This window comes from Felis catus, chromosome D1 (genome assembly GCF_018350175.1).
Source record: "Felis catus isolate Fca126 chromosome D1, F.catus_Fca126_mat1.0, whole genome shotgun sequence".
In the NCBI taxonomy this organism is placed as follows: Eukaryota; Metazoa; Chordata; class Mammalia; order Carnivora; family Felidae; genus Felis; species Felis catus.
In genome coordinates, this window is record NC_058377.1 from 113,409,643 (window position 1) to 113,431,605 (window position 21,963).

At 66.5% G+C, this 21,963-nt stretch overlaps 1 protein-coding gene and 1 long non-coding RNA gene across 13 annotated transcripts in view; one reads left to right on the forward strand and one right to left on the reverse strand.

Annotated features, from left to right (window-relative positions):
- Positions 1 to 21,963, reverse strand: part of KCNQ1 (potassium voltage-gated channel subfamily Q member 1) — a 321,222-nt gene that overhangs the window by 228,363 nt on the left and 70,896 nt on the right. For all 11 annotated transcript variants that reach the window (XM_023240184.2, XM_011287088.4, XM_045039717.1 and 8 more), the window contains exons 3-8: positions 11,560 to 11,686; positions 11,243 to 11,321; positions 10,694 to 10,790; positions 10,075 to 10,215; positions 1,613 to 1,723; positions 827 to 922 (exon numbers count right to left, since the gene is read on the reverse strand). In XM_023240184.2, coding sequence (XP_023095952.2) covers positions 827 to 922; positions 1,613 to 1,723; positions 10,075 to 10,215; positions 10,694 to 10,790; positions 11,243 to 11,321; positions 11,560 to 11,686 — 651 coding nt within the window. The remainder of the gene's footprint in view (positions 1 to 826; positions 923 to 1,612; positions 1,724 to 10,074; positions 10,216 to 10,693; positions 10,791 to 11,242; positions 11,322 to 11,559; positions 11,687 to 21,963) is intronic.
- LOC109492246 lies at positions 14,332 to 17,065 on the forward strand. Of its 2 annotated transcripts, XR_006586749.1 has the most exons (4): positions 14,332 to 14,930; positions 15,363 to 15,482; positions 15,667 to 16,061; positions 16,517 to 17,065. It is a non-coding gene; the product is annotated as an uncharacterized LOC109492246 (long non-coding RNA). The 2 variants fall into 2 exon arrangements; XR_002146093.3 differs by having other exon boundaries at positions 14,332 to 15,482.

Below are 21,963 nucleotides of genomic sequence, written 5' to 3' on the forward strand. Positions count from 1 at the left end.
AGCCGCCCCCCGGGCGAGACCTGGGCCCGCTCATCCCTGCTCTGCCCCCGGGCGGGGGCTGGTAACCGTCTGGGACCCGGTTTTCGGCCTAAGTCTTTGTTGCGCTAAATTAAGAGCCAGCCATTCTCTGGTGTATCTGGGAGCCTGGGGTCACAGAACTGAGCATCCAGGGGCTCCAGGCCACCCTCCTTCCCCCGCCGCTCTTAGCCTCTGTCTCCTCCAGCACCCAGGCCTTGTCACAGCGGCCTCGGGGTCCCCGTTGGGTACTGAGGGGCCTGTGAACCCAGAGCGTGGCTGTGCTGTCGGCTCGCCAGGCCTCACCTGCTGTCACCTGGGAGTCCCTAGCCCCGTGGGATGTGGGGAACACCCTGGAAGTACCTGTGCTTCACAAGCAGGGCCCTAGACCCTTGGGGTTTCCCTCCCAGACTCGCCCTGTGCCAAGTGGGGGGGGGTGACCACGAAAGGAGGCCACCGTAGCTGGAAGGTAAGGGGCCCACAGAAAGTTCACCCCAACCCGGGACGGGCCAGGGCACGTCCCTGTCCCCTGGCCCGCCCCCCCAGGACCCACTCTTCCAACAGGACCTCTAGGGAGGGAGGTGGGCGCCCCGCGTTCCCGTGCCCACCCCGTCGGCATCGCCCACGCTCCCCAGAAGGCCCGAGCACGTCTGTGTGGTAGCACGGGCTCATCTGTGTTCCAGAGGGACCCGTAGCAAGAAGGTCTCGTGAGCTTTCTGGCCGAGGGTAGTTCCTGGTTCCCAGAAGGGACACCAGCCGGCGCTTAACCCGCCGGCGCCAGGCCGGACGTCAAGGACGGCAGGCGTGTCACCTGAATGAGGGAGGCCGCGGCCGGGATCTGCCTGTTGAAGTGTTTCTGCCTCTGCTTCTGCTGGACCTTCAGGGCAAAGCCGGAGCCGAGAATCCCCTGGGAAGGAGCAGAGACGGGGGCTCGCGTCCACGCAGGCAGCCACCGCCCGGCCCGGCCTGTGGGGCACAGGTGCTGGGGACACGGGGCGGCACCAGGGCGCTGGCTCGGGCAGGAGGCGGCCACGTCCGAGGGGGACCGCGGCCGCCTCCCCAGGATCGCCAACGGGATGGATGGGGCCGGCTCGTCAGGGAGGGAGCTCCCCGTCCACAGAGGGGATCAATCACGCACACACACAGATGCACACGTGCTCCGTGGGACACACGCAGGTGACCACAGAGCACACACACAACCCACGCACGCTCACCACACACAGCAGGCGCACCTAACACACGTGATGCGCACACCTCCATGTGCTCGGGGAGCTAGAAGGTGTGGCCCTCGGGATCTGTGATTTCTCGGAAGGACATGGGTCAAAGCGGGGCCCGGGCCACCGCGCAAGGGAACCAGCGCCCCCACCAGGCGGACAGATTCCGCCTCTGCCCTCGCCTGGCGGCTGCTGTCAATGTCTCCCCGAGACCCCTTGGGCCGAATGTGCCGGCCGCACCCCACCGGCCTCCACCCACACCTGCTGCAAAGCACCCTCCAGGAGCAGCGGGGGCAGGGGACTCCCAGGGGCCTCTGTGAGTGGGCTTGCTCCCGGGGGGGACCCTGCCCGCCCGGGAGCCCGGAGGAGGCAGGAGCACCTACCGCCGGGAGCGCGAAGAAGGATATGGCGAACACAGAGAAGCAGGAGGCAATGGTCTTCCCGACCCACGTCTGGGGCACCTTGTCCCCGTAGCCGATGGTGGTGACCGTGACCTGCGGGAGGCGCAGGGGGGCGGTGGTCAGGCCCAGAGCCCCGGGACGGGTGACCGTCGGGCCCGAACCCGCCACTCTGCCGACACAGACGCGGAGCTCCAGCCGCCACCACCGGGATGGCCGAGGCTCAGCCCATGCCGGCGCGAGCCCTGCAGACGGCCGGGGCCCCCCAGACCTGGTGCCTCACGGGAAGCGGGTCCCCGGGCGTGCGCAGGGGGCCTGCCACCAGACGTGCGGCCAGGGGGCCCGCCCCACGGGCCACCGACGTCGCCGTGCCGCAGCCCCCGGGAGGCCGGAAGTGCGCACTGAGGCTGGTCCTGCACCAGGAGCCCGGACGGGGATGATGCTTCGCTTCCTGACGCCGCCCCGGGCGCCAGATGTTCCAGTCGCCCTTCTTCCGAGAGGACCAGACGCAGCTCGAGCCTTCTTCTCGGTGGGGGAGCCGACCGGCAGAGCCTGCGGTGGGCCCACGGGCCCAGGGCCGCCCCCGCCCCCGCCCCCCAGGCTTGTGTCCTGCTTGCCTCTGAGGTTTGTCCCCCGGGGCCTCCGGCATGAGCCTGAATAGACATCCTGCAGGACGTGAGCACGCGCCCTGGCCGCACCACTCAGCCCCGACATGCCCAGCCCCCGCCTGCCTGGCGTCTGGGGCCTGGGGCCGCCCGTGGGCTTTGCAGGAGCCTGGCCCGGGGACCTGGGGCCTCACACCCGCACGGCACGGCACGGCAGCAGGCTCGGTGGCCCAGAGTGGCCACGTGGCCTTCTGCCTTTGAGGTCCTCCTGTGCCGGCCCTGTGGTCACGGCCAGTCCGTTCTAGGAAGCCCAGCCTCTCCCCTCTGGAGCCTCCAGGCCAGGCCCAGGGCAGGACCAGGAAGGTCTGCGTGGAGCCTTCACTTGACATCCTGCCTGGAGGAGTCCCAGAGGAAGGCGGGACGCAGGGCCGGGGCCCGGGAGGCCCGTTTAACGGACTCCGACCGAGAGCAAGGCCCAGGCGGGAAGTGGCGAGGTCCCCCTCATCGCCGTCCGTCCCGGGACCCCGGTGGGCACCTTCCACCAGCCACGGGGCACGGAGGGAGGAACCCAGGGGCCACAGGCAGGCAGGGACACACGTGTCCGCTCGCAGCAAGAGGGGCCACGGCGCAGGAGGCCCGGTGGCACCAGCGAGCGCATCAGCACGCGGCGGGTCCAGACAGGCGCTGGGCGTCCACGAGGGGGCCGGCCGCTGTGGAGCCTGGCGCGGGGCGCCTGCCGTGGTCCTGGGCCTCCCGCGACGTCACCGTCCCTCAAAACCACACATCTCACCGCGAGCGCCAAGCGCACTGAGCTGCCTACTGCCCGGCCCCTTGAAGGGACCAGCCGAGCCCGTGGAGGTGGGTGCGTGCCCACAAACGTGCCCCCCACACAGGCGGCACAGCACACACGCGTGCGAGCATCTCATGCACGTTCGGAACGAGCGAGGGCCCGTAAGGAGGGGCCGGTGCCCACGCCGAGCCCTCCACGCTCCGGGACTTGCACGCGGGCCGCGCACGCCTGGGCCTCGGCGTGGGTACCGGCGGGGCAGAGCCAGGGGCAAGCCTGACAGTCAGCTGGCAGGTACGGGGGCCGCCCCCCGGCTGTGGGCCGTCCTCCCCGGAAGGCCTGCGCCCCATGTGTGAGGCCTGGCCCACAGCTGCCTGCTCCGAGGGCCCGGGTGCTCGGAGCGAAGGCAGAGCTGGGGCTGCGGACGGGGTGAGGGCGTCTGAGACGCCGCGCCAGCCCTCTCTCAGAAAATAGAGTTTTTCACAAAATTATTTGATTTATAAAAACACGGGATGGGCCTTACACTGCGATGGATTAATATGGACACGTTTTTAAAATCCTGTCGCGTTTGCCCGCGTGCTGAGTGTCGTATAACCCGGCTCCGCAGCGATTGTCGGGAGCGTAAGGTAGTCCCGAGACCAACAAACTTGGGAATGGCTGCAGGGCAGGGAGGGGTGGGGAGAGGCAGGGGGAGGCAGGGGCCGCCAGCAAGGCACCCCCCGCTCAGGGGCAAGGGGGCACCGGAAAACTCAGGCATCAAGACCATCGATACGAAAGTTATAAAAATACAAACAAAATGTGCCCTGACTGGGAAGCAAACGGGGGAGGGGGGGGGGCCAGGGCAGGGGCGGCCTGGACGGCCCTGGGGGCTAGTGGGGCAGGGTCCCCGGAGACCCTCTCCCCCAGCAGACAGACCCGCGCCCCGCGGGGCGGCCCCCTCGTGCCATACCCTGGCCCTGCGCCATCTGGGGTGCTGGGGCTCCTGGGGACCGGCCGGCCGGCGGAGATCAGGAGTGCCCGACCAGGCATCCCCACCCCGGGGAGGGCACACGCCTCTCAGACCCCATCACAGACTTGCTTTGTCAAGTTAACGACGTCCTTCGGCTCTTGGAGGAAACGGCCCATCCCCACGGAGCTGTTTGTTTTTCCCGAATTCAGAGACACGGGCAGCTGCGGGAGGGTGCTAACTGCCCAGCAGCGCTTGCCACGCACCCCTGACTGGGACACGCCAAGGGGGGACGTGCACGCCCGGGCCCGCAAACGTGAGGGGACCCAGCATGACCGCCGGGGACAGGGCCGTGTGGCCCCGGGGACAGGCCCGTGGGGGCAGGGGACCGAGCTGTCCCGGCCTCTGGAAGCCGCCACGGGGGCGCGTGCTGGCCTCTGTGTCCCCGCTCACACGAGGAGGCACCTGGAAGCTTCCCCTCACACACAGTCCGCCCTGGTGCGGGAGGCCCTGTGGGCCCCCAGCGAGACAGGAGGGCCAGCCCAGAAACCCCGACCTGCCGGGGAGGCGGGTGGCCCGCGGCCACCCCACGGGCCTTGCCTGCCGGAGACGTCATGGCTGTCTGTCCGCGAGCAGGCGTGAGGACCACGCTGGCGGGTACACTCAGGGGCTTGCACCGCAGGCCAACTGTGACAGTGTCGTGAGGTAGGGACCATCCCACCAAGGGGGAGACTGAGGCTGAGAGGGCAGTCACGGTGCGCGAGGCCTCACCGCTGGTAAGTGACTGAGCGGGCGCGTTCCCACGACCCCGGGAAGGCTGCAGAGCAAACCCCGGGCCGGACGCTGTGCCACCAGCCTGCACCGAGGAGGCTGCAAGGACACGGCCGGGGACAGGAGAGTCACAGACCGAGCGGGGGGCCGGGTGGATGGCGGGACACCTCGGGCAGCAGGCTTCTCGGGCGCTTGTCCTGAGGGTGCGCCCAGCACCAGCCCCCGTGGGGCACCAGCCCCCGTGGGGCCCCAGCCTGGCTGGCGGGAAGCGGTCGTGGAGGGGACAGACGCACGCGGGGGCCAGGGAACCACCCGGCCAGGCTTCCTTTCCGTGGGAAGGACTCCATAAACAAACCCAGACCCACGCAGATCAGAGCCTCTCAGTGAGCGTATCTTCCCATTCACAGAAACCCTGGCGCTCCGGGCCGCAGACACATCTGCTGCCCTCCTGGGCTTGCAGCCCCCGCAGAGAGCCCCACGTCAGTCCTCGGAGCCACTCTGCTGCCCCTCCATCTTACGGACGGGGAAACTGAGGACCGGACCAGTCACGCACTCGCTGGCCCCGGACCCAGTTCATCGGTGCAGCCGAGGAGGCATCTGTGGACTCCGTGGCCCGCCCTCCTTGTCTCCACCACCAGGCCTGATGAAGGGCGTCATTCATTCCCGAGCCCCTTCCCTGCAGTGGGCCTGGCCCAGGGCCTGGGATGGGGATCAGAAGCGTGGGGGTCCTTGGGGTTCCGGGAGGCCAAAACACATGCACGGAAAGGGGCCATCCTGTGAGGAAGGTGCTGGAGGTGGGGAGCCGGTCAGGGGCGGAGCGGGACTCTCAAAGGCAGAAGGGCTAAGGGGTGTGACTGGGGCATCATGGCAGCCATGAACACCGTAGCGTGAGTTAGCTTGCTAAGGGTCTGTCGCAAGCGTCTGGCTTTGGGGAAAGCCTAGAGAACACGGGCTGGTGACAGGCCCCCACAAGGTGCAGCCCGCCTCCGCTGCCTCCTCGCCGGGCGCCTGGGGCCCCAGACCTCCCGTGTCCTCGCTGATTTGACTTCTCCCACGGTTTGTGGGCAGAGGCCCACATTTTGTACCCAGTTTGCAGATGGGCTCACGGAGGTCGGGCGACCTGTACCAGGGTACACACGCGGTCAGCGGTGCAGCTGAGATGCAGTTCCACGGGTGGCTCTGCCCCCCGCTCCTGACCACGGCTTCCTATCTTCCTGTCTCCTGAGGCTGACCACGTGTCTCTCCCTGGGGCCGAAGCTGAAAAGCTCCTACCCTCACTGACATGAGCTGAACCCCCCGCCCCAAGAAGAAACCAATCCCGTGTACCACCCTCACTGGGCCCACCAGGTCACGTGAGAACTCCTCCCCAGGGATCAGCCAGTGCACAGCGAGTACAAGAAGATGTGCTCACCCTGCACACTCCTACGCATCCTGCAAAACCCACTGTCCGGGTCCTTCTCTGGGGAAGGCTCCCAGAGCCCACCACTCTCACCCCTACCTGATGTCTAACGGGCACAAGACTGTGCCCGGGGTCCTGCGGACCTCGCGTCCCAGCTGCACAGCACTCTCAGGCTTTGCGGAGAGCAGAGAACGAGGCCTGGAACGGGTGGGGTCTGAGCGCTGGGCTGGGGGCCCGGCCTGCCACCCTGGGGGCCCAGGGCCTCGGTTTTTCCAGCTTCAGATGAGGTGCACGTGGACGTCTGGGGGGGTCCTGTCCTCACGCGGGCCCTTCCTCAGCCCCCAGACCCCTGTGACCTCACACTACCAGGATGTAGGAGCCCCGGAGCCCGGACCCCTCTGGAGCCGCCAGCTGCCGAGACTGGCAAGGGTCGGGCTGAAACGCAGGGACGGGCTTCCAGCGTTTTTGCGCTAAATTCTAAATTTAGACGCGGGGGGTAAACAGAGCCCAGCAGCCTCCCGATTTTAGAGACCCCCGGGCACTAAACAGAGGAGCCCGTGTTTGCAAAAACGGCTTTTCCCTCCACTCAAACTTTAACACAAACAAACGCATTTTGTTCCAAGGGCACAGAAAAAGGTCTTAAATCCTCCCCAAACACCTCAGCAGCCAGGCACGGGGCGCCACACCTGGGGGAACAGGGGGCTTGCACACCAGAGCCGGGCGTCCCCACCCGGCGTGGGGGCACAGGGCAGGGGGGGGGGAGACACGCGGCCTTTGAGCTGTCACCCTCACTGGACAACCTAGGGACTGGGGCTGGGGGAGGCGAGGGGACTCCTCGTGAAGTCTGGCCGGCACACGGCGGTCCCGGGCTGCAGAATAGCGTCCCCCCCGACATTCGTGTCCGCAAGACCCTCGGAACAGGAGTGCCTTGGGAAACAGGGCCTCTGTCGAGGTGGTCACGTTAAGATCCGGAGCTGAGATCGTCCTGCTTCATTCATCCAGGCAGGTTCCAAGCCAACGACAAGTGTCCTTACAAGAGGCAGAAGATGCGGCCACTAGCGCGGGGACGCCCGAACCCCCCGGAAACTAGCACGGGCAGGAAGGACCCTCCCCGAGAGCCTCCGCGGCGGGCGCAGCCCTGCCCAGGCTTTGATCTCGGACTTCTGGTCTCCAGACTGGGGGAGGACACGTTTCTCACGCTTTGAGCGCCTCGGTCTGCGGGACTTGGTTCCAGCCGCCCCGGGAGCCTGGCATAGCCACTGTCCTCAGGGCCACGGACGGAACCGCTCCACGGGCCCGTCCGCGCTTTGTTCGTACCACGGACACCGCTGGACCTCCGTGCTGAGGACACCCGGGGCCGCCCCCGTGGCACCCACAGCCCTTCTCGCACCCACCCGCCGGACTCCCGCGGCCCAGACGCCCCCTCGCGGGCTCTGGCCCGCGACACGCTGAGAAGCGGGTCTGGCTTCTGGCCAGCCCCCGGCCCGGCCGTGGGGAGTGAGGCGGACCCGGTGTGGGGACCGGAACCCCCCCCCCCGCCGCCCCAGCACGGCCAGCAGCCTTCGCCCTCCCCCCTCCGCCCCCCCGGGGTGGCCCCTGGCGGCACCCCCTCCTCTGCCCGTCCCGGACGGGGCGCCTCGGGGCCCGGGCCGGCGCCCCCCCCTCCCCGGAGAGGCGAGCGGGGCCGGGCCTCGGGAGCGGGTCGGGAGCGACGGCGGGCGCAGTCACAGGCCGCCACACTGGCTTCAAAGCGCCAGTCGGGGCCGGCCCCGTCTCGCTTTCCTTGAGTTCTGTTTGTCCGCGACGCGCCAGGAACACAGCCCATAACTCAAGGCTCGGGGGCCGCTCCCGCCCGGACAGCTGCAGGGGCAGCCGCGGCGATGAATGGGAGCCGTTTGCCCCGGAGCCCCGGGGGGCGGGGGGCCCGGGGCGGCCCAGAGGCGCAGGGCCCGGCGGGAACAATGGCCGGGCCAGGGCCCGCGGTGGCCGAGGCTGGGGCTGCAGCTGACGGCGAGGGCTGGGGCACCGGTGCCAAGCTGGGCACAAAGGGGCCGTTTTCCCGGCCGGCGGGCGGATGTTTGCACAGGTGTGGGAGTGGGGGCGCTGCTCCGCCGAGGGCGGGGGGCAGGGGAGCAGCCTCGGCGGCCCCGGGAAGGCGGGGAGGCCGGTGCCAAGGCTGGGCACCGCTTATCAGCCGGGCCCCGGGCGCTCACCCACACACCTCCTCCCGGCTCCGGACAGCCTGTGCCCGCATGGGCCCGGCACCGGGACCCGCCCCTCCCCGCTCCTCCCCGCCCCTCCCCGCCCCCAGACCTGCCGGGGCCCGCCTCGCCTGGGCCTACGGGGGCACGGGCGCACGGGCAGACGGAGGCCGGAACCCGGGCTTTCCTCAGCCCCGAGTCGGGTCCCTCGAGCGGCCTGGCACGCTAGAAGCTTCCAGAAAACACACAGACTCGCCCACGTCGGGAGCCCTCTCTGTGTACTCGGCCTCACGGGCGTGGAACACAGACACGGCAGGGGCATGTGTCCGCCCGGGGGGGCTGCCGGGTGGCTTCCTGCCGCACCTGGATGGACTGGGAAGGGTCTCCTTTCTGGAGGAGGTCAGGGAGCCCCAGGGGAGAGCAAGGCCCACTTTTTCTGGAAGGAAGAGGCTGGGGACAGACACGGCCAGGGCCGGGGACGGCGCTGGCCCCGAGGCGTCACCACACCCCGTGAAGGCCAGGGCCCTCTCCTCAGCCCCTCCCCGATCAGCCCGGACATCGGCCGCCGCACCCCCAGCTCCAAGGGGCTCCCCTCCCCACGCAGCCGCACTCAGCCTGAAGCAGGGGTCGGTGTCCACTGCTGTCTCCCTGACCCCCGCTCCTGGCCCCGTGGGAGGCCCTCCCGGGCACTGGCTGCTCACACCCCAGAGCACTTTGAAGGAGGGAGCACCGTACCCCACGGAAAGCTGGGGAGTGTGGGGGCCTGGCCCGTGGCCCACGCCCCTGTCTCTCCCCACAGCACGCGTCTGCCCCGGGCCGCCTCGGGGCCTTCCTTGTGCGTGCTGATCCCGGGCCCGGGTCCACCTGCAATCAAGTGCCTGGAACCCCCCTCCCCTCGAAGCCAGGCTGTGGGTGGAGGGTGTGGTCAGGGGTGCCCTTCATGCCCTGAACAGTCTCTCCACGGCCCACACGGCGAGGACGCGGCCAGGACTCAGGGCGCACGTGGCTGGCTGAGGCCTCACCTGGCTGTCCACAGCAATGACTGGTCCTCAGCGGAATGTCCCCCTGGCCCCCTGCAAGGCTGACCCGCCAGGACCCTTGCCCGCCCCCGCCCCGTGGGGTCCTCTCCCTTGTGACCGCCTCTCCTGCAGCCTCCCAGCCCAGGGAGCCGAGAGCTGCCCAGCCCAGCAGGGCCACTTACAGGTGGAACTGGGGCGCCGGGCCCTGCCCTCAGTGCACCCAGGGAGCCCATCTCCACAGCCAGGAGAGCCTGGGGGCCCTGTGGGGGGGAACCGGCACCTCTCCGGCCCGGGCCCAGCTACGGCACCCGCAGGCAGGCCTGGTGCCCGGCCAGAACAGGGGAGTACTTCTTCCTCGGGAGGTCCCCCCGCCCTCATGTCACGGTGCTGTTTGCCGTTTAACGTGGCGCTCCTTGGTGCAGGGATAGTCCTGGGGCCAGCGCAAACCCTCCCAGACGGCAGGGCACACGCCTCCCCCCCAACCAGGGTGAAGGGCAGCAGAGGGCCCGGCCCCGGCACGTGCCCGGAGACGAAGGGTCGACTGTGGGTCCCCCCCCTCGGAGCGAGGGCCCCCGCGCTGCCGGCTCCCGGCGCAAACCTTCCCGCGGGCACCCTTCCCCACGTTCGCATGAGGAGCCCGTGGCCTGAGCCCGCAGTGCCCTCGGCCCCCGTGGTGGCGTCCCTCCCCTCCGCTGCCCGGGACGCCTGTCTCTACTTACCACCCCCCACCACAGGGCATCCGCGTAGCTGCCAAACTCCACTTGACCTGACTCGTTCACGGCGTCCTTCTCGGCCAGGTACACGAAGTACGAGGAGAAGATGAGACCCAGGAAGCCGATGTACAAGGTGGTGATGAGCTCCTGGGGGCAGTGCGGGCACAGGGGTGTGGGTCAGCGGAGCACTCACGGCCGCCCAGGCCTCTGTGACCTTCCCGGCAGGCGGCACAGTCGGGGGGCCTGCCCGGTGCGAGCTCGCCCTGTCCCAGACGGTTCCACGTGGATCCCACGTGGTCCACATGCCCACGCGGAGCCCGTCTCCACCCGTCTCCCCACTGGCCAGGGTCGGGCCCCGGCCGCCGCCTGGACAGACAGGCCGGCTTACACAGGCTCGCCGGCCGCCCGGCTCTGCCCCGAGACCCGCGGTGACGCGCCCGTCTTCAGCCGGGGGACTGTTCCCGCCTGCCTCTTTCAGATTCTCTCTCCACCCTGCATGTCTGCCCCTAGCTCTGCCCCCAGCCTCTTGTCCCCAGCTGGAAGGAACACGGGCACATCGTCCGCCCGGCCGGCCAGGATGCGGGCACCACAGCCGGGACCCCCGCGCCCCAGCCAGACCACCCACCTGGCGATGGATGAAGACCACAGAACCCAGCAGCCTCCAGGTGCCTCCCTGGCGATCAACGTGCAGCATCCTCAGGATCTGGAGGAAGCGGATGCCCCTGCGGGGGAGATGCCTCTGTGCCCCTGCCCCCGACTCACCGGCCCAGGCGCCTCGCAACAGCCCCGGGCCCCCGCTCGGCCCCTCAAAGCCTGGCTCTGGGTCTGCCCGCTCACCGCCGTGCCAGCCTCCCCGCCCCTCCCCCCCCAAGCACAGGGTCAGGGCTGGGTACGGGGGGGGCACGCCAGGCCCCAGCTGGACCTGTCCACCTCCAAATCCCTTTGGTCCCCAGACCACCTTCTGGGCACGGCCCTGGGATCACCCTGGTTTACAGATGGGCAAACTGAGGCCCCCAGATGGGGGAGGTCACAGCCCCAGGCCCAGAGGTGCTCTCGCTGGGTCTCAAACCCGGGCGGCCGACCTCGCTGTGGCGCCTGAGCGCGTGCCCCCACCCAGCACGCTGCCCCGCGGTCCTCGCACCCCCAGCCGGGAGAGCTTGTGGCCCAGGTGTACCTGATGGCCGAGGTGGCGAACACCTGCCCTTTGGAGCCCACGCAGAGGACAACCATGGAGGCCAGGACCACGATGAGGTCTGGGGGGGGAAGGGCGGCGTGTCAACAGCCAGGCCGCTGGCTCGGGGGAAGGGGCCTGGCGGTCAGGAGGACAGGGCCACTCGGACGGGAGAGTGGCCCTCCGTCTCAGGCACACGGGCCCACCCGGCCCACCTCCCAGCCCCGCTCCCAGGCTGCCGGGTCCCCCTTTCTGGGGAGGGTGCGAGCCCACGCCCCGAAACCTCGCGCGAAGCTCCCCTGGGTGCAGGCACAACTCACCGATGATGGAGATGGGCTTCCGGGCAAAGCGCAGCCGCCCCCAGACGCCCACGTACTTGCTGCGGCAGCCTGCCGACCAGAGGCGGACCACGTACTCCGTCCCAAAGAACACCACCAGCACAATCTCCTGCGGGGCAGAGGGGCGTGAGCCGGGGCCTCCACCCAGAGACCCCCAAGAGCGGCCGGCCTGGGTCCTGGCCTGGGTCTGGGCGGGGGGGGGGGGTGGGAAGCAGGCAGCCCACCAGGACGGGCCAGTGGCCCAAGGCCAGACCCACCCCTCCCAGCAGACACCTGCTGCTCTTCAGACCGGGGCCCAGCCAGGCCACATCCACACCCGGGCTCAGCAGCGGCTCAGGTCTCGCCTGGCCCTGAGGCACGTGACGACCTGGGCTCGCGTCCTCCAGCCGCACTCGTTTAAGCCACCGAGCCCCCAGAGCTCAGGCCGTGCATCCTAATTTGTGCGTCAGAGAGCATCCATCCTCGTGAGATGGTCCCTCGTTCACCTCACAGCCACCACGCCACCAAGGACACAGCATCCGGGGACACTTGTCAGCTCTGCCGGGGCCCGGGGGCCGGAGCGCCCCAGGGCAGGGGAGGGAGGTGGGTGGCGGGAGGAGGAGGAGGAGGAAGAGGAGGGCAGAGGCCTCGAGGACACCTCTGGCGGAGCCGCTCCACGGCCAGGGCTCAGTCTGCACTCAGCGCACCTCGAGGAGGGGACGCCGGGACCCTGAGGGCTGACACCCAGGCTACCGAGGACGGGTGACGGGCGGGTGGCTAGGTGGACAAGCGAAGAGAGACAGTATGAAAACCACGTTCAAAGGGAAACAAACGACAATGTAGTGAAATGGACAGACGGATGAGGAGGGGCGGGAAATCCTGACGGATCCAGAACTAGTGAGGAGACTGCACCGGTGAGCACAACTCTCCCAACAAAGACAAGCCGTGGACCCGACGGCTTCGCTGGTGAAACCTACCAAACATCCGGAGAAGAAGTAACCCCGATCGTTCCCAAGTTTCTCCAAAACACTGAAGAGGGGAACACTTCCTGACTTGTCCTGCGAGGCCAGAATGAAGCCAGACAAGGACGCTACACGTAAGGCATGAGGAGCCCAGATCGGCCTCCGTTGTGAGCACCGGTGCAGAAACGCCCGAGAAAATACTAGCAGCCAGCTCAGTACCCTGTCGGAAAGATCATACGCTGTGACCGAATGGAACCGCCGTCGGAAGGGGGGCCCGGCGTAGGGAGACCGGTCAGCTACAACCCGTCACGTCAACAGAACAGGGTAAAAACGCACGACCTGAGTCGCTGCGAAAAAAGCATGTGACAGAATTGCCCACCTTTTCCTGCTAAAACCAGTGAAATCAGGAACGCAGGGATAGTGCCTGCACGAAATAAAAGCCACACCTGCAAACCCCACGGCACACACTACATCGACGGGAGCTTTTCCTTCGTCGCATTCGACGCTGTGCTAAACGATGCAGCCAGAGCGGCTGGGCGCGGAAGAGAGATAAAAGCCATCGCAATCGGAAAGGACAAGCAAAACCATCTCTGCTCGCAGGGATGTGAACTTACGTGTAGAAAACTGCAAAGATCACACACGCACACACAACACGCCGGGTAGATCGCTGCAGAATTCAGCAAGGCGGGGGCGAGTCAAGAAGCACGAAGCAACTGCGTTTCTGTGTCGCTTGTATCGGTTCCACCAACCGCGAACGATCTTTAAAAGAAACGACTAACACAATTCAATTCCGTTTACAGGCGCATCAGAAGGAATCCGGGAGTTGTGAGTTAACAATGTATCGTTTCTACCAACCGCGAACATCTTTAAAAGAAACGACTAAAACAATTCCGTTTACAGGCGCATCAGAAGGAATCCGGGAGTTGTGAGTTAACAATGTATCGTTTCTACCAACCGCGATCGATCTTTAAAAGAAACGACTAAAACAATTCCGTTTACAGGCGCATCATGTGAGTTAACAATGTATCGTTTCTACCAACCGCGAACATCTTTAAAAGAAACGACTAAAACAATTCCGTTTACAGGCGCATCAGAAGGAATCCGGGAGTTGTGAGTTAACAAAGGAGGCAAAAGCCGGGTGCGGTGAAACCTGAAGGTATCAGGCCAAGAAATGAAAGGAGGGAGGCACAGCCCCCGTCCTGGACCGCAGAGAAGCTGCCGGCACCAGAGTGACATAGAGATTCAGCGCTGTCCCCCCAAACCCTGATGGGGGCCATCTGTACGAGGGAATATCACTCAGCCTTATAAAGGAAGGAGGTTCTGACACCTGCCCCAGCAGGGATGGGCCCTGGGGTGGCCCCAAAACCTGCCCCTTGGAGCCCACGCGGAGGACGACCGTGGAGGCCAGGACCACGACGGGGTCTGGGGGGAAGGCGTGACGTGTCAGTGGCCAAACCGCCGGCTCAGGGGAAGGAGCCGGACGAAGACGGCCATGCTGATCCTCCTGCCCCTGGAGTCCGGCCCTGGCAGGGGGCCTCACGGGGTGCCAGGGCAGGTCCTAGTCCGTAGCACACCCCTGCCCTCCCCGCCACGAGGGGGTGGCGGGACACTGCCCCCAGTGTTGGGGGCAAGCTCAGTGGATACGGGGGGAAGCCTAGGAGAGTTTACCTCTTTCCTGTTGCAAAAAAGTTGTGTTCATAACACTGAATCCTTCGGGGGGGGGGGGTCGTGCGTGCCCTGGAGGGGGCAGGGGGCGTGTGACCTCGCAGGGGGCAGTGGCCACGTGCACCGCCCATCCCCCGCTCCGCAGCCCCACAACCCAGGGCCTGCCCCGGTTGGCATTCAGTGTGGATCCACCGGGCGAACGAGAGAGCGGGGCCGACGGCCCCCCGCTCGCAAGGCTCCGTCCTGTTCACGTGTCCCCCAAGAACCCGGCCCTGCCGGCTCCCGGCAGGCGGGAGGAGCCCGTGATGGGCGAGGTCTGAATGCACCACGGGCCTCCAGGGTTTGGCCGTCACCTCCGCGTTCCCCAAGTGGAGACACGGGCACCGGCATCTTTGTGGAGAGGGGGTCACCTGGCCACTAGGGGGTCCCCAAAAGAGCCGTCCTCGGGGCCTCCCTCCCCGCTCTGCCTGCACATCCACACACCATCCGGCTTATCAGTCATTCCATAGTTTTCATTCTTGTTTTCATGCAATTCTTACCATTTAAGTCCCTTCCTCAGCTGTGCCCCGCGTAGACTCAAAGCACAAGAAACGTCTTCTGAAAGACCTCAAGATAACGAACTATCAGGGACTGCTGATTGCTGAGACCCGAATCATCTTCATCTCACTCGTGGGGAGAACCTGGTCCGGGGCTACCCCCGCTCTCCCAGGGCTGGCTGCCTGAGAACACGGACTCCCCCCTGGAGGGGTGAGGTGTAGGAATAATTTAAAACAATGCTAATCCTCAAATCCTGTTTGAGTTTGGAATGCAGCGCGAGGCCCGGCGGGCCGCATGGGGCGCTCACCGTGTGTAAGCGAGGCCCAGGCCCCGGGCGGGGCTGAGCTCGAGGTGCCATGCTGCCCGCACGCTGGGAGGGGATGGGGACGGGGCACGAGGCGGTGGGACGGATGTTTGCCCGGAGTGCTGGGTGGGGTGGCACTCAGGGTCGAGGCCACAGCCAGGCCCTCAGAGCTGGGTGCTGCGTGCTGGGGCTGCGGGGGGGCTCGCCGTGGCTCAAGCACCCCACGGGCAGGCTTGCTGGCCAGCCCGGCCCACTGCTCTCTCTTGAAGCCACCTGTCCACTGGCCTGGGCTGCGGCGGGGGCTGTGGCCCAGCAGGGGCCTTGGAATGTTTTCACAGGAGGGCTGGAGGCTGCTGCGGGGCCGCGACTGGCCTTGACCGTCCACTTGCAGAGACCGGTGGCGGGGAGCCTGCATGAGGACTGACCTCTGTCATCCCGTGGTGTCACCCCTGATTCAGGTATGACGTCCCCCCGGACCACAGCAAGCTCATTAGTTCCGGGCTAAGGGAGGCCAGCCTCCAGCCCCAGTGGCCCAGACCCGGGAAGGGTGACCCCCCCACCCTGGCCACCCTCTGTGCCCTGAGTTTTCTCCACCCTGGCAGGAGCAGGCCGGCCCCAGACTCTTCTGTCTTTGTTTTCCAGGCCCTAAGCAAGCCCCAAAGGTGAACTACAGGGCGCCCAGAGCCTGCCAACAGCTGTCACCTCCCCCCAGGCTCACTGCTCAGGCCTCTGCTGTCGCTCCGCACTTCCCATACCAGAGGGTCGGGGTCTGTGGCCCCCTTCCCAGGGCCCCACCCCCCTACCCTATCCTGAGAGCCTTCCGTTGGCCCGCGGCAGGCCCCCACCCCGGGTGCCCCCCTCCCCCCCGCTCCCCACTCTGGGTCCTTCCTTACCCTTCCTCGGTCCAGCTCAATACCCCCCGCCCCCTGGGAGCCGCACCCACCACCCCTGTGGAAGCCACGTGGCTCCCCCACCGACAGCACAGCCGGCCCAGGGGCCCTCTCGGCCAGCTCCACGTGGTGCCTGTGTGACCCCAGGTAGGCAGGAGGTCAAGGATGCAGGCCGGGAGGCCGGGACGCTGAGGGAGTGCGGCCCTGAGCTCTGCCCTGCAGATACAAGGACAGAGGCTGTCCTCCGAGAGGAGCTCTCGGAGCCCACAGTCAAACCAGAGGGACGGGGGGGACCCCTCCCACCCCGGCCGGTGTCAGCTTCATGGCCGAGGGGCCGGTGGGCCAGGGCGGGTGCTGAGACCAGAGGACAGACCCAAGCGTTTGCCACCTTCCAAAAGCTGAGACACGGACCTCACGGGTCCCAGCGTCCAACCAGCCCCCCACCCTGACCCGCGTCATTCCACGAGTTTCGGGCCGGACTTGGGCCCTTCCTGTGGGTCTCCCCGGTGCTGGGCGTTAGGGGTGGCTCTCGGCGGTGTTACTGGTGTGATCCAGCATCATCCTCCAAACAAGTTCTAACAAAGAACCCAATTGGAAAACAGGTGAGGAATTTGAGCAAACATTTCTCTAGAGAAGACGTGACGGCCAACAGACACCCAGAAGGGTGCTCGCCATCAGGGCGACGCGGATCGGAACCGCGGTGAGATAGCGCCGCGCGCCTGTCGCGAAGGCTCGAGTAAGAAAAGATAAGAAACCACAAGTGTCGGCGAGGACGTGGAGAAAGGGAGCCCTCGCGCGCCGCTGGAGGGAACGCAACCTGGTGTGGCCACCACGGCTGGAGCCCAGGTGGAGGTGCCTCAGAAAGTGACAGTTCCTGCAAGACCCAGGAACTCCAGTCCTGGGGATTTCTCCAGGGAAAATGAAGATGCTGATTCAAAAAGATACCTGCACCCCTACGTTCACTGCAGCGTTACTGACGACAGCCAAGGCAGGGCGGCGGCCGGAGGCCGCCCGCAGAAGGAGGAGGAAACCCTGCCGTCCGCAAGGACAGCTGGATCTCGAGGGCACCACGGCAAATGGCAAATGCCCCAGATTTCACTCGTGTGGAAACCGCACATACACGCGAAACCAAGCTTGTGGGTTCGGAGAACAGACGGACGGTTGCTGGCGGGGGGGGGGGGGCAGCGCAGTGAGAAATGAGTGAACTGCTTTGCTTTTTCAAATAAATTGAAATAAAACAAATTTCTTTTAATGTCTATTTGTTTTTGAGGGAGAGAGAGAGAGAAAGAGAGAGACAGCATGCGAGCAGGGGAGGGACAGAGAGGAAGAGGGAGACACAGAATCCGAAGCAGGCTCCGGGCTCCCAGCTGTCGGCACAGGGCCCAACGTGGGGCTGGAACTCAGGAACTGTGAGATCGTGACCTGAGCCGAAGTCGGACGTTCAACCGACGGAGCCACCCGGGCACCCCTGGGTTTTTTCTTAAAAAAGAAAGTGGCACGGGGGGCGCCGGGGCTGGGGGTCTGTGCTTCATGGGGACGGAGTTTCTATTTGGGAAGACGGAAAGTTCTGGAGACGGAGGGTGGGGACGGCTGCATAACAGCATGAACGTGCTCAGCGCCCAGAGCTCTGCATGCACCTCGACACAGATATGATAAAGTGCATAGTATGCGTATTTCACCACGATTTTATGAAAAGAAAGATTAGTGGATGCCAGGGGCTGGAGGAGGGAGGAGTGGGGAGCGGCTGCCCCCGGTTAGGGGCTTTCCTCCGGGGGGGACGGGAGAGTTCTGGAACGACACGGGCGTGGTGGTTGCACAACTCCGTGAATGCACTGAATGCCACTGACTGCGCCCTTGGAAATGGCGAACGTGGTGCTCTGTGTGCTTGACCACAACAGACACACCGCGGGCCCCGCAGCGGACCTTCGGGGCGGCCCCACGGGGTGGAGAGATGGGCCCCGAACGTCACCCCGCTTGGGGCCGGGAGAGTCACTGCGTGGTCGGCCTGGGGCACAAGCTCCCGTCTTCACGGACCCGCTGCTAGCCCGGTGTCAGGGGAGCTCACGGAATGATGCCAGGCACCCCGCCGGGTCCCCTTCTGCGGGGACAGCAGAGGAGGCAGCGTGCAAAGGGTCCACCTGGGGAGGGGGCTGGCAGTGAGCGCTGAGTCTCTGAACGCTCCCTCGCCCTGTTTCATCGCAGTGTTGACAGGGCACGTGGGGCCCTGCACAAGCTCGGGGTCCCTCCCCGGGAGGCTCTGGGCCCTGCCTCGGACGCCCCACGGCACGGGCTCGCTGCCCCCGGGACTTGGCCGTGGGGTCCTCGCCTGGAGTCCTGTCATTCTGCTGACAGACACCCTGGCCCTCCCCTGCCCTCGCTGTTTTGGGGGAACTGTTGTGACAGCAGTTCTGCAAATCCCAAGAGTGGAGATAAAGGTTCAGAAACGCAGGGGCTTATCTGGTTTCTCCCGCTGCGAGCGCGCACGGGGAAAAGGTTGGCGATTACTCAAGCGTTTCGTAACCGTGTAGAAGGACGAGAAGGGTGAAGGTCGCTGCTGGGCTTGTCTGTTGTTCCTTATCAGCTACTCTGCATCCTCATCAGCGGGAAGCTCGTCTAAGGCCCCGCGTGTTTTGAGGCTCAGTGCTGCTGGCATCGCATGACTTAGGAGCGCCGGGAACGTCCCCGCCACGAACCACTCACATGTGACACAGAGCAAGACGGCCTGAAGGTTAAACCCGCTTAGATTAGCCGACCTCACATCCCGACTCTTGGGACGGAAAATATTTCTTCTTTCGCTAAACAGAAAGGCAGCCTCCCAGATCCTTATCCTTGTGATCCCTGCGGTCTCTGATGTGACTGTTCTATTATCTCGATGATGAAAAATTTCGGAGAGAGATAGAGACTGAACCACAAAGGATTAAGCGCCGGGGACTGTGGGGTGCAGGGGCCCGCGGGTTGTCAGGTGAGAAATGACAAAGAGCAGGAATGAGGGTCAAGGACGAATAGCACAGCTGCCTCCCCGGTGGCCCTGTGGGCGCTGGATGTGGCCCACTAGGGGTGCAGCCCCGGGGTGGGGGTGGGGGCCGCTCTGCAGGAGCTCCTGCCCCCCATCCCCGCCCTGCACCGAGGACCGCCACAGGGGGCAGGATGCCCGTACTTCCCGGGGTCAACGGGATTTCGCCGGTGGAGAAGCGGTCCCGGAGACCTGGAACGGGGCGGGGGGGACACGGGGACCCGACCAGGCCACCCATCAGGGCGGGGCCGTGGGCAACCAGCGTGAGGGTCTTCCTCTCCTCCCACAAGCTGGGAGGCGTCCCCACGTTGGGGGGGGGGGGACTGTGGTCCTACAGCACAGGGGCCAGCCCAGCTGTTCTGACTCCAAGCGGGACCCCATGAGCCGCAGGGGGAGCTGGCCTGCGCATTCCCGGGACAGTCAGCTGGCTGAAGAGTACAGAGCAGGCGTGCAGGCCGCTCAAAGCACCCTTTGTTCAGGAGCTGCCCGTGGCCAGCTGCTCCCAGCCGCGCGCCCGCGGTGAGGGCTCTGGGGCCTCCCGGTGACATGTGCTGGGCACAGCTGGGGCCCTCGGCCCACACTTGCGCCCACCAGCCCCACCCGCGCCCGCCAGCGCTGCCCCACCTCGGCCCGTGCTGGGGCGGGGGCCCGTGTGCCTGGACCCCTTTGCTCCCTGGTCCACACAGCCTGTGGGCCAGGCCCCGGGTCAGCCACTGGGGGTACAGGGAAAGGGCCCTGCTGCCCGAGGGGAGCCCTGCGCCGGGACAGAGGCCACTGAGGGCCCCTCTCCCCCACAGGACGGCAGGATACAGCATCCCCAACATGCAGGCGGTGACCCCGGTGGGCCCCACAACCGTGCCGACATCCGAGTGTCCTCGTCTGTAGAGTGGGGGTCCTGGGGTGCCTACTTCCCGGGGCTGTAGGGAGGGCTGATGTTAGACAGGCCGCTTGGGCCTGTGGAGACGCCATGGAAAGACCCAGAAGACAGGGTGGCACTGAAGGACCCCAAGACAGAAGTGACCTCCCAGGGGCAGGCAAGCAGGCGGGAGGGGCGGCTCGGCACAGAGGCGTGCAGAACCCTGACCCGGTCTGGGGCTCGCACGCCGCCCCCGGAGGCCCGAGTCCACCCCGATCCGTGTCGGAACCCCCACTCTGCCCGCAGCACAGAGGGCCCCTCCTGATCTGACCCCTGACCCTGTGTGATGCACCCCAAGCCTTTGACGCCTCCACCTGGACCTCACCTGTGTCTCCCTGGCCCGACCTCCCTCCTGCCGAGGCAGTGGGACTCATCCCAGCCCAGGGGACCCCTCCCCACCTCCTCAGCTGTCTCCCGAGCTGGGGGTCTGTCTTCACATTGGAAGCACGGTCCACACTGAGCCCCAGCAGGGCGCCCAGCTGGTGCTCTAAGGGCCACACGGGAAACTCTAGGTGGGGGACATGCCTGCTTCTTCCCCCGCGCCCCCTCACCCGGGGTGGGTGCTGCCTTCCGGGGGGCTGGGGGACCCAGGAAGACCCAGTGTCCCCAGGCCATACAATACTTCCCTGTTGTTGGGACATGGACCCCCACCTCCCCCCCAACATGGGTCTGGGACCCACCTGCCTGAAGTCACCGGTGGTTTGGGGCCCCACAGCCTCTCCCCAATAGGCTAGCCACCCTGAATTCCCAGGAGGGCCCCGCGAGCCATCAGACAGCAAGGAGACAGCAGCCCCCCGCCTGGAGCCCGACGGCCTGGACGGGCCTTGGGTGCTGCCCCACCCCTTAAACACAGTCACGGGTTTGGGGCGACTCAGGAGGCACCGGTCCGCGTTCTCCCGAGAAGCAGCCCTACCTGCCAGCTGTCTGGGGTGGCCATTCTGCGGGCCAAGCAGGCCAGGCCATAGCCTCGATCCATCACCATGGGGACGGATATTCCCATCTACCCAGCAGCCGGGCCCTGCAAGTGGGCAACAGCGGCCGTCCGGTCCCCTGGCCTGGTGAGGGGCCGCGGACGCTGCCCGAGCAGGCCGCTCGAGGGAGGCCCACCGTCCAGGCTGCTGGGGGGCTGGCTGCCTCCCTCACCCCTGTTCCGCACCCCAGCAGGCGCCTGGGGGTGCGGCGAGGCTCCAGGGCTCCCCCCCACTCCTGACGCCCTGGCTGGGGTCAGTCCCCGGGGCTCACCTTGTGCCACCCCCCACCCCCACCCCGGCCTCACGGGAGCCGCGATCAGACCTGCCAGTACAGCTGTGCAGGCTCAGTGGCCAACGGGGCGAGGCACAGATGTCCCGACTCTCCACGCGTGGGCTCCCCGGGAAACCCCTCTGCAGGGCCAGACGGGCTTTTAGGGAGCAAGAAAAGCGGAGGACAGCTTTTGAGCAATCGTCCCTGCGGCCAACAGCTCACTGCCCACCCAGAGGAGCCTCAGTGGCTCCAGTCAGGCGTCCAGCCCGGCCCCCTCCTCTGTAGCACCTGCAGACTCCAGGGCCCGGGCCCCACGGCTGTGTGTGTATCCAGGGGGCGCAGAGCGTAAAAGCAAGACCAGAAACTCGACCACACCCATGGCCGTGGCGCATCCTCAGGCCCGTAATCCTCGGATCCCAGGCCTCCTAGCTCAGCCTTGAGAGAACCCCCCCCCCCCCCACCGCCGGAGGGGAAGAGTGACTCTCTCTGCCACAGTCACTTTGCACGTGTTACCAGTGCCAGGACCCAGCTTCCTGCCCCAGACAGCGTGCCCGCACCGCGGGGCATGTCAGCGCGGCCCGCCTCCTCCCCACCCGGGTGCTCCCGAGGTCGGGAGGTGGGCCAGGGCCCCACCGCTACAGACACCTGACTGGGGGCGGGGGGGAGAGGCAGACACAGCCAGGAAGTGGGCCCCGGGCAGCTGTCTTCTCCCAGATTCTGGTGAAGTGGCTATACAGCCCGTGGTCGCCCCCCGGAGCACCCGGCGAAGGGCGCTCGGTAGACACGCGGTACGTGCGACCATATAATGTGTGTGTTTTACCCATTAGTTGCTTTCAATGAGTGAATTTCAACGCACATGGGGAGGCGACACTTACAAC